Consider the following 12718-nt stretch of genomic DNA (forward strand, 5'->3'; position numbering starts at 1 on the left):
CATTGTATCCTCATTCTATCATTGTAGCGCATTGTATCCTCATTCTATCACTGTATCTGCATTGTATCCTCATTCTATCACTGTATCTGCATTGTATCCTCATTCTATCACTGTATCCGCATTGTATCCTCATTCTATCATTGTATCCGCATTGTATCCTCATTCTATCACTGTATCCGCATTGTATCCTCATTCTATCACTGTATCCGCATTGTAACCTCATTCTATCATTGTATCCGCATTGTATCCTCATTCTATCACTGTATCCGCATTGTATCCTCATTCTATCACTGTATCCGCATTGTATCCTCATTCTATCATTGTATCCGCATTGTATCCTCATTCTATCACTGTATCCGCATTGTATCCTCATTCTATCCGCATTATAGCCTCATTCTATCATTGTATCCGCACTGTATCCTCATTCTATCACTGTATCCTCATTCTATCACTGTATTTGCATTGTATCCTCATTCTATCATTGTATCTGCATTGTATCCTCATTCTATCACTGTATCCGCATTGTATCCTCATTCTATCCGCATTATAGCCTCATTCTATAATTGTATCTGCATTGTATCCTCATTCTATCCGCATTATAGCCTCATTCTATCATTGTATCCGCACTGTATCCTCATTCTATCACTGTATTCGCATTGTATCCTCATTCTATAATTGTATCTGCATTGTATCCGCATTCTATCCGCATTATAGCCTCATTCTATCATTGTATCCGCACTGTATCCTCATTCTATCCTCATTCTATCCGCATTATAGCCTCATTCTGTCATTGTATCCGCATTGTATCCTCATTCTATCCTCATTGTATCCGCATTGTATCCTCATTCTATCACTGTATCCGCATTGTATCCTCATTCTATCATTGTATCCGCATTGTATCCTCATTCTATCACTGTATCTGCATTGTATCCTCACTCTATCATTATATCTGCATTGTATCCTCATTCTATCACTGTATCCGCATTGTATCCTCATTCTTTAATCGTATCCGCATTGTATCCTCATTCTATCACTGTATCCGCATTCTATCCTCATTGTATCCTTTGTGTGTCATATACCCACAGCCATACTAGTAACAACAATAATGCAATCACTATGGCACCTCCCTGTCATGTGTAGAAAGAGAAATCAAAGCAATAGTCCTAGAGTTGCTGTACTGGGGATGTATAAGAGCTGACTATATGACTTTCCCCTCACACAATGGCTCTTTGGCCCACAGACATGTCGGCAGTGTTGTGTTTTGCTCCCAGTTATGAGGAGGAGGAGGAGGAATGGAGCTGTGAGGGAAGCAGTGGGCAGAGGAGCAGGTTGGGATCTGCTGACAGGAAGGGAAGATGGCGGGAGAGAACAAGAGAAGACATGCGAGGGCGGAAGAAGACAGAGACAGGGACTGACAAATAATGATACCTCTTGTAGGTTTATGGAGGAGACCATTGAGGAGTCACCAGATTCTGAAGCCGACGCTGGACTGACTGTGAGGAGGGGCGGTGCTGAGGCGGAGGCGGAACAGGAAGTGCGCGCAAGGGCTGCTGGGAGAACGAGTTGACAGCTGCGCTACCCGGAAGTGACTGTTAGTGAGGCTTGTGAGGAGCGGCTCGGTGTTGTTTAGGGAAGCACAGAGCGGCGGGAGCAGAGAGGCGAGTGACACAGACTAGCGACTTGTTGTTACTACAGACTCCCACTGAATTACATCCACTGATATAACTGATAGTGACTGATCCCTGTTATACGGGCGGAATGTTCCATTTCTACTCAATTCTGTGGGACGGGGGGAGAGTATATACTGTCACTTCTCCCTATTGTTATGTACAACTGTCTGTTATTCCTCTCACTGAACAGAAGCGCCGCTTTTATCTCATTCACTCCCCCCTCCTCCACACACATATATATATATATAATACATAATCTCCCTCATATATAATAATAGAGACTCCCCCCATATATATAATACAATGGATCAGTCCTTCCTGCTCCACTGGCTTCTCCCATGAGCCCCTGCGCGACTGTTAGACACTAATTGATCAGCAGATTTCTAATGAGCTTCCCAGGGGTGATTATTAGTCACCAGAGATACAGTAAAGGGGCAGTGTTTGTATCTGACAACAGACAAGTGATACACCCGCACAATACTGACTGGTGTCTCTAGTGAAACTCCCAGCATTCTCTGCACTGCTGCTTGTGACTCCTGAACTCATTGGGCAATAGGCAGCTGATTGACAGACCTTGGGAGGTTGGGATTCAGTTGTGCAGAGAGAGAGATACACAAATAGGGATTTCAGGAGCAATAACAACTGAGAATAGTCCATTAACTGAATTGCTGGGGGTGCAGATTCTGAGCCAGTCCCAGGACAATGTGGTTTCCCAGAGAACAAGGTCAGCCCTGCATTGCTCTGTGTAAAGGACACACTGATACAAGTAGGTGTAACTATTGCACTCACAGAGCGTTTCACTATATAATAATAGGCTCCCTGTGCATATAACACACACACACTATATATATAATAATAGGGTCCCTGTGCATATAACACACACACACACACTATATATATAATAATAGGGTCCCTGTGCATATAACACACTCACATTATATATAATAATAGGGTCCCTGTGCATATAACACACACACTATATATATATATATATATATATATATATATATATATATATATATATATATATATATATATATATATTAATAGGGTCCCTGTGCATATAACACACACACACTATATATATAATAATAGGGTCCCTGTGCATATAACACACACACACTATATATATAATAATAGGGTCCCTGTGCATATAACACACACACACTATATATAATAATAGGGTCCCTATGCATATAACACACACTATGTATAATAATAATAGGGTCCCTGTGCATATAACACACACACTATATATAATAATAGGGTCCCTGTGCATATAACACACACACTATATATATAATAATAGGGGCCCTGTGCATATAACACACTATATATAATAATAGGGTCCCTGTGCATATAACACACACACTATATATAATAATAGGGGCCCTGTGCATATAACACACACTATATATAATAATAGGGTCCCTGTGCATATAACACACACACTATATATAATAATAGGGTCCCTGTGCATATAACACACACACTATATATAATAATAGGGTCCCTGTGCATATAACACACACACACTATTATATATAATAGTAGGGTCTCTGTGCATATAACAAACATTATATATAATAATAGGGTCCCTGCGCATATAACACACACACACACACACACACACTATATATAATAATAGGGTCCCTGTGCATATAACACACACACACTATATATAATAATAGGGTCCCTGTGCATATAACACACACACACTATATATAATAATAGGGTCCCTGTGCATATAACACACACACACTATATATAATAATAGGGTCCCTATGCATATAACACACACACACACTATATATAATAATAAGGTCCCTGTGCATATAACACACACACACTATATATAATAATAGGGTCCCTGTGCATATAACACACACACACTATATATAATAATAGGGTCCCTATGCATATAACACACACACACACTATATATAATAATAAGGTCCCTGTGCATATAACACACACACACTATATATAATAATAGGGTCCCTATGCATATAACACACACACACACTATATATAATAATAAGGTCCCTGTGCATATAACACACACACACTATATATAATAATAGGGTCCCTGTGCATATAACACACACACACTATATATAATAATAGGGTCCCTGTGCATATAACACACACACTATATATATAATAATAGGGGCCCTGTGCATATAACACACTATATATAATAATAGGGTCCCTGTGCATATAACACACACACTATATATAATAATAGGGGCCCTGTGCATATAACACACACTATATATAATAATAGGGTCCCTGTGCATATAACACACACACTATATATAATAATAGGGTCCCTGTGCATATAACAACACACTATATATAATAATAGGGTCCCTGTGCATATAACACACACACACTATTATATATAATAGTAGGGTCTCTGTGCATATAACAAACATTATATATAATAATAGGGTCCCTGCGCATATAACACACACACACACACACACACACTATATATAATAATAGGGTCCCTGTGCATATAACACACACACACTATATATAATAATAGGGTCCCTGTGCATATAACACACACACACTATATATAATAATAGGGTCCCTGTGCATATAACACACACACACTATATATAATAATAGGGTCCCTATGCATATAACACACACACACACTATATATAATAATAAGGTCCCTGTGCATATAACACACACACACTATATATAATAATAGGGTCCCTGTGCATATAACACACACACACTATATATAATAATAGGGTCCCTATGCATATAACACACCACACACACTATATATAATAATAAGGTCCCTGTGCATATAACACACACACACTATATATAATAATAGGGTCCCTATGCATATAACACACACACACCACTATATATAATAATAAGGTCCCTGTGCATATAACACACACACACTATATATAATAATAGGGTCCCTGTGCATATAACACACACAGGGTGGGTGGTGCGACTTGATGGTGATGAGCTGATGAAGCTGAATGGATGTGGGAGTGAAGGACAGTGTGTGGGAGAGGTAACGACTGATTTATGGAAGAGCATGTAAGTAGTTGGGGGAGGGAGGATTGCATGGTATAATTCTCATTTCTATGTCGATATATATATATATATATATATATATATATATATATATATATATATATATATATATAGCCACATACATCTCTATTATTTATACATAAATGTATAAATAATAGGGATGTATGTGGCTATCTATCTATATATATCTATCTACATAGAGATGAGAATTATACCATGCAATCCTCCCTCCCTGTTATAACTCAGGACTCCCAATAAGTACCATTATCCCACCATAAGCCCCAGATCCCCCTAAATGAAACTAACCATTGTTATGTCTATGAATGATATACAGTATCTATTAGAGGCAAGTCTAAAGCAACTGCACTTTCTGCCTATTACTGAACTATTTCCCTTAAAGAATACATAAGAAAATGTAAATGTCATTGTTCTTTAGTAAAGAATGGAATGCAGGCATGAAATGTCTATATTGACTATCCCTCTGTTCCTTACTTCTTTTTTCTTTTTAATTGGTCCAGTAGTTGTTCCAGCTTAGCCCTCCCCCCAAACAAGAAGAGACACTCGAGTAAATAGAACATTTTTATTTATTTTTTTTAATTGAATCTCCTGCACAGCCCATTAAATACAGACGTTGCCCAAGGCTGAATGAAAGGGAAAAGAGAGAGCACACAGACAGATGGAGTTGGTCTGAGCAAATATTCACAAAATAATGTCCGTTTTAATGGAAAATGCTCTCTACCACTAATCTGCGGTGCAATATGTTGCCTGTCTGTATAGAAGTGACTGATAAAGCAATGAAGGGAGTGCACTGATCAAGTCAGTATAGAAATACACATTGCAGCAGTCAGTTAAATCATTGTGCTACAAACATATAGAACATTACTATACTCCATGACAACAATCCAGTGTATAAAGCGACCTTCCCTGCTGGGGGTAATACTTTATTAACATTTACTATGGAAACGTTCATGCCTAAACTGACTTGTTATGTAAAGCAAATGTTTCCTTTGCCTTTAAAAGGCTTTTTCCCCTTCCAACGCTTGATTCACTTCAGTTGGTTTCAGACAATTCCCCAGAAATAAAGACTTTTTCCAATGACTTTCTTTTTCTGACCGTTGTTGGTGAGTGTGAGTGTGAGTGGGGCAGCTCAGTGATCCAGGGGCAGGTTCCAATTGGCTGATCCATTAGTGGTTACATTTCTCAGTAGGATCTATGGGGATCTAACTATTGTATCAAGTCTAGCAGCTGCCTTTACTGAAACTCAGGGATTCTGCTCAGCAGGGACAAACACAAGAAATGGATCAATTTAGTTGCAGGGTCACTGACCCCGCTCCCAGAGCTGCTTCACAAACACATAAGAAGGGGAAAAATTTAACTTTTAGGGGTATATTTATCAAAGAGTGAAGTTAGAGATCACCACCAGTCCACTAGAGTGAAATTCTGCCACTCTCCATTCATTTCTATGGGATTTTTAAAGACGTATTTATCAAAGGGAGAACTTTTACTTTCACCCATTGATAAATACTCTTTTAAAAATCCAATAGAAATGAATGGAGAGTGGCGAAATTTCACTCTAGTGGACTGTGGTGATCTCTAAATTCACTCTTTGATAAATATACCCCTAAAGGAGAAGGAAAAGCTGAGTTTACTTGGGGTGACAAAAGTTAGGCACCCCCAAGTGATTATATTTACTTACCTGAAACCCCGGGCCGGTGCTCCTATCAGCAGAAAACTGCACCAGTCCGGGGTTCTTCCCGTGAGCGCCACAAATTTCTGCAAATTTCCCGGGGCAGACGCAATGGCAGTAGAATGAAATAGCAACTTCTTCGTTAATATTTGCCTTTTCGCTCTACTGCACATGTGCACTCGCGGGAATAAAGAAGAAGAAGGAATCCAATCGCTAGGAGCACCGGCGTTTCAGGCAAGTAAATATAATCACTTGGGGTGCCTAACCTTTGGCACCCCCAAAATATACTCAGTCTTTTCTTCTCCTTTAAACTTCAATATTAGAAAAATGATCACAAATAGAAAAAGTGATGGGAAAAGTCTGAGGAACTGTCTGAAACCAACTGAACTGAAAAAAAGTGATGGAAGGGTGAACAAGCCCTTTTAATCATAATATAACGTCCAACCTCATATATAGCAGAGAACAAAGTCACCTTCTTAACTCGTATAATGTTATAGTAATAAAATGTTCAACATAAACAATGTCAGTGTATGATAAGAGGGAGTGCAGTATGTTGTGCTGTCATTAACAGCCAGAGGATAAAGGGTAACTATTCCTCAGCTACATAGGGCCAGGACCACATCATCTTCTGCTCTACATGAGTGCAGGGAAGCTCTTCTGCTGGGCTGTGCCCTAGGAATGAATCCTACATGGGATAAAAGCAATTTTAACATGCTGTAACATTCCTGTACACAGACTCACACACACACACATATATATATATATACCTGAGAAACACAATAGAACAATGTAGTTTTAAGACCATATCCAGATTAATGGTGGTAGCCCAGACAGAGCAGGACAGGGCACAGGACAACCTATAAAGAGTGCAGGGGCCAGTAGGGATACTATATAAAGCAAACACAAGGTAACAAGTCACAGCAGTCAGTCAGACTAATGCAGGGGCCACTTATTTTAGACCGTGGGGACTGGACAGCACTGCACTAATCTGACAGAATGGAATATTAGAGACAAGTCTGAGTGAGCCACTGTTGAAAGATCACTGTTCTAAGGCCATTTTTTAACAACAGCATTAGACCAACATTGATCCCTTCTAATATAGAATGTGGTGCTACAGTTTTTAAGACACCTGCCCAGTGCATTTCCCATACACCTACTTATATATATAGAGAGAGAGAGAGATTATACTATGTGGCATGGCTTCTGGAAAGTCATGGAAGGATGATATACCTCCCAGCATGCTCTATGGGGCAGCCCAGAGGTTAGTAAAACGAGTGCCTCATTAAGTAGTTTGGGCTGCGCAGCCTCAGCTGTAAATAAAAGAGGTGTAATCCTGTAGTAAGCACATTGCAGACATGGGGGTGCAGGGTACAAGCTACTGTATTGTGTGTGCAAGTGCCATTGCTATTTGTGTTGAATGTGTTTGCTCTACTTTGGCCTGGTATGAAGAGACTTTCATTTGTTTTTGCTGCATGAAAATGAAAAGTTGACCTATTTCCAGCAGGAACTCCAATAAACCCCAATTTCAGAAGTGCCGTCTGCCTTTCAAGTTTTGTTGATTTTTCATTATAGCCGATGGGAAAGCAATTCGGGGAGATTGTCGCCCTGAAGAAGAGGCGGCCCCTCTTGATGGAGATGGTAGTGTGCTGCAGGGCCTGGGATGTGCCAGGAAACATTTGTAGTAGTTCACTCTAGGAGGGAGAGGCATCATCAAGGTAGTAAGTAGAGCAGCCAGTGGCTCCAACTAGAAGACTAGTAAGGGTTTGTCTCTGTGCTGTTACCTGCCAGTGTAGGGACTCAAGCAATTAGGTTCAATTAAAACAGGAAGTGATGTCATTGTAAACCGGAAGTGACATCATTGGAAGTAGGCTTGATCAGAAAAAAGGAGTAAAAATCGCTATTGAGAAGACCAGGGCCTGACCCACAGAAACGCCGACCCGCGTCTATACCTGCACCCGGAACTTCTACCCGCAGGGGACTCTACTGTAGCGTAGCCTTGCATTAAGTATTCTATTGTCAGTGGTGCTAGGGATACATGTCTTATTATTTGCTGCCATTTTATTATTATCCCACCAGTCCATATTGTAATAATGAAGGCACCTCCTTAGTGACTCTTTATAAACATACAGGCCAATCTCAGTCCCTAAAGATGAGCATAGCACCCACATGCAGTCAGCGAGGAGCCTAGTATCTAATAGGCCGGGACTGTATGTGTGTCATGGTCCATACACTTAATCTGTCAAAATAGTTTTAATCATTATTTAAACATTTTCTACTTTAGCTACATACATATTTCATCAAAGCCCTGGTCAGAAATGTTGGCGTATCTGAAAATTAACTAATATAAATATTTTCCTGATGGTTTCATTATTAAAGGAGAAGGAAAGGCTGTATTTACTTGTGGGTGTAACCTCAGGCCGATGCTCCTATCGGCAGAAAACTTCACCGGTCTGGGGATTCTTTCAGCGAGCACCAAGGAGCGATCGCTTCTTTCTTCTTCAAATTTCCCGGGGCAGACGCATGCACAGTAGAACGAAATATTGTCTTCTTCTTTAAAGTTCAGCTTTTTCTCGCTACTGACATGTGCCCAACGCAAAGAAAGAAGAAACAGGAAGACGATCGTTCCGAGGTGCTGCTGAAAGAATCCTCAGATCGGTGCAGTTTTCTGCTGATAGGAGCACCGGCCCGAGGTTTCAGGTAAGTAAATACAATCACTTGGGGGTGCCTAACTTTTGTCACCCTCAAGTAAATACAGCCTTTCCTTCTCCTTTAAAGGGGAAGGAAACCTAGTCTGCGCAAACCCCCCACCCCCCCTCCCGTTTGTTGCCCACCCTCCCTCCTCCCCCCTGGCCTACCCGTCCCGCTGGGCAAATGCCCCTAACTTGTTACTTACCCTTCTGCGCAGGTCCAGTCCAGGGAGTTCACCGACGACATCTTCTTCCACGCGATCTTCTTCCTGCTTTGAACGGCGCATGCGCAGTAGGATCATTTCGCCTGTACGATCTACTGCGCATGTGCGTGACTTTTGGCGCATGCGCAGTAGATCCGTACCGGCGAAATGATCCTACTGAGCATGCGCCAAAACGCTGTTCACAGCAGGAAGAAGATCGCGTGGAAGAAGATGTCGTCTGTGAACTCCCTGGACTGGACCTGCGCAGAAGGGTAAGTAACAAGTTAGGGGCATTTGCCCAGCGGGACGGGTAGGCCAGGGGGGAGGAGGGAGGGTGGGCAACAAACAGGAGGGGGGGTGGGGGGTTTGCGCTGACTAGGTTTCCTTCCCCTTTAAATGAAAGCAATAATCACTATGAACCCCCCAACAGAAACATAAAGATTTCATCATTGTTACCTCAACGTGAGTGATTAGCGCTGAGCTGCCGAAGGAAGAGAAATCTGGATCTTCTCTCTTTGGGAGGAATGGAAAGTCCTCTGGTTGATAACTGTAGGTATCAGTAGGCACTTTCATGCTGGACTTACTAGATGTGCCGTCATCACCCCAGGTAACTTTCTTCATCCTGCACAAAAGTGAGATTGGATTGGAGTCCAGGTAACTGCGGTAAAATAGTACTGACAGGAGAGAGAGAGATTTGGGAAGAAATCATGAAGAATTGGCAGGGTTGGGGTTCATTTTATGCACCACACTGCAGATATAGAAACATATAGAAATTGAATCCCATTAATCCTATTCTCCTACAGTGCAAATACCTCCTGACTGGAGGAGAACCCCATTTCTTACAGCACCATCGTTGCAGGACACAAGCTGTGCTCCTATACATCTATTTAGTGGGAAAGGAATAGGACAAGTTATAGAAGGCAAACTGAATTTAGAGAGGGGAAAGAGAAAAAACAAATCAGTAAGATAGAACTGGTTGGTCTCATGGGCATTTCTATGTGTAGGTCCAGGGTAACAATTACTGAAGAAATCATTTGTGTCTGGACAGGGGGACCACTGCCTTTACAAAAAGGTGAACAGTACAAAGATCTGAACCTTGAAAGACGGTGGGGTACATCTTAAAGGGATACTGTCATGGGAGAAAATGTTTTTTTTTTCAAAACACATCAGTTAATAGTGCTGCTCCCGCAGAATTCTGCACTGAAATCTGTTTCTCAAAAGAGCAAACTGATTGTTTTATATTTAATTTTGAAATCTGACATATTGTCAGTTTCCCAGCTGCCCCAGTCATGTGACTTGTGCTCTGATAAACTTCAATCACTCTTTACTGCTGTACTGCAAGTTGGAGTGATATCACCCCCTCCCTTCCCCCCAGCAGCCAAACAAAAGAACAATGGGAAGGTAACCAGATATCAGCTCCATAACACAAGATAACAGCTGCCTGGTAGATCTAAGAACAGCACTCAATAGTAAAACCCAGGTCCCACTGAGACACATTCAGTTACATTGAGTAGCAGAAACAACAGCCTGCCAGAAAGCAGTTCCATCCTAAAGTGCTGGCTCTTTCTGAAATCACATGACCAGGCAAAATGAGCTGAGATGCACCTACACACCAATATTACAACTAAATACACTTGCTGGTTCAGGAATGACATTTTATATTGTACAGTGAATTATTTGCAGTGTAAACCGTGTCATTTAGAAATAAAAACTACATCATGAAATCATGACAGAATCACTTTAAAGGAACAGTTCAGTGTAAAAATAAAAAGTGGGTTAATAGACTGTGCAAAATAAAAAATGTAATGTATAAAGACTGGAGTGAGTGGATGTGTAACATAACAGAACACTACTTCCTGCTTTTCAGATCTCTAACTCTGAGTTAGTCAGTGACTATAAGGGGGGCCACATGGGACATAACTGTTCAGTGAGTTTACAATTGATCCTTAGCATGCATAGAAATCCCCCTTATCAGTGTTCTGCCTCTTCAGTCAGTGCATATACACAGAGGTGGTGGGGTTGTTGGCCTCACTGACAACCTTCTGGGGAAGGGAGGTGCCCCTTGCAGCTTTTTTTTGTAGCTGCCCATTTCTGTTAAGGTGGGTGGGTCCCTTAGCACTTGTGGCCCCCTACTCCACCCATAGGGTAGCAAAGTTTGCCATCTACCTCTGGCTGGGTGACTTTAACATGCTCTAATAAGATTTATTAATAACTGTTTTATTTTAGTTTCTCCCCAAACACTGATGAACTGATGTATGTTTTGCCTCTATGGCTTCTAGATCACAGGATCATCATCATACTCACTCCATCTAAAGAATAATGTTTCTGGGACATGGCGTTGCTGTTTACTAAAGCCAAAAGGACTAAGGCCAATAGGAGTAAGGCCAATAGGAGTAAGGCCAATAGGAGTAAGGCCAATAGGAGTAAGGCCAATAGGACTAAGATCAATAGGACTAAGGCCAATAGGACTAAGGCCAATAGGAGTAAGACCAATAGGACTAAGGCCCATAGGACTGAAGCCAATAGTAGTAAGGCCAATAGGAGTAAGGCCAATAGGACTAAGGCCAATAGGAGTAAGTCCAATAGGAGTAAAGCCAAAAGGACTAAGGCCAATAGGAGTAAAGCCAATAGGAGTAAGGACAATAGGACTAAGGCCAATAGGAGTAAGACCAATAGGACTAAGGCCAATAGGAGTAAGGCCATAAGGAGTAAGGCCAATAGGACTAAGGCCATAAGGAGTAAGGCCAATAGGATGACAACAGCTACTTGGTCTTTACAGGAAATGCTATTTACATTCCCTTTGCAGAGGGTAAATTAATGCTTATTGGGCATCACATTTTTCAGTAGACTCCTGGAGATCGTATTTAGGATGTTTTAAGTTGGTACATTACAAAATTTGGGGCATATAATGGAGTAAAAGGTAGGCTTTGAGATGATTTTCAGACATTTTTATAAAAACCACTACTTTTAGCATAGATTTGACATTTAATAGTTTGCACTAAAAAGGCTTATTTAACCAATTTGGATTTGATAGAATGTGTACTTTCTGAAAATATATCGTTTTTTAGAGTCGCTGTATTATTATGGTGCATAATATACATACAGGATGATTATTTTGCAGCAGCCATTGTGTGAGCCATGAAAATTCACATGCGTATTCTCATTCGGATGCCTCTGCACATAAATCCATGCATATTGGGCACAGAACTCTTCCATATACCCTGGCATTTATAAAATGCAGTAAATGTGTTGATTTTTCAGTAGCTGAAGTGAACTCCATGACAATTTGCACTCACTCATTTTGTTCTGGGGTCTCTATATGCCACAAATGGTTTGGTGATTGTATGTACAACGGGCATCAAGGATGGAACCCTGGCATTCAGAATTAGCTTGTTTTTT

The 12718-nt window shown here is 40.8% G+C and overlaps 2 protein-coding genes across 5 annotated transcripts in view; both read right to left on the reverse strand.

The window, feature by feature from the left end:
• Window positions 1-1687, reverse strand: part of camta2.L (calmodulin binding transcription activator 2 L homeolog) — a 34652-nt gene extending 32965 nt beyond the window's left edge. For both annotated transcript variants that reach the window (XM_018253852.2, XM_018253851.2), the window contains exon 1: window positions 1429-1687. The gene's annotated coding sequence lies outside the window, so the exon portion shown is untranslated. The remainder of the gene's footprint in view (window positions 1-1428) is intronic.
• Window positions 1688-6557: 4870 nt separating this feature from the next.
• LOC108710512 overlaps window positions 6558-12718 on the reverse strand; it is a 29677-nt gene continuing 23516 nt past the window's right edge. For all 3 annotated transcript variants that reach the window (XM_041587397.1, XM_041587396.1, XM_041587395.1), the window contains 2 exons: window positions 9776-9941; window positions 6558-7114 (listed from right to left, as the gene is read on the reverse strand). In XM_041587397.1, coding sequence (XP_041443331.1) covers window positions 7019-7114; window positions 9776-9941 — 262 coding nt within the window. In that variant the 3' untranslated portion in view covers window positions 6558-7018. The remainder of the gene's footprint in view (window positions 7115-9775; window positions 9942-12718) is intronic.

The sequence above is a fragment of the Xenopus laevis genome, chromosome 3L (assembly GCF_017654675.1).
Source record: "Xenopus laevis strain J_2021 chromosome 3L, Xenopus_laevis_v10.1, whole genome shotgun sequence".
In the NCBI taxonomy this organism is placed as follows: domain Eukaryota; kingdom Metazoa; phylum Chordata; class Amphibia; order Anura; family Pipidae; genus Xenopus; species Xenopus laevis.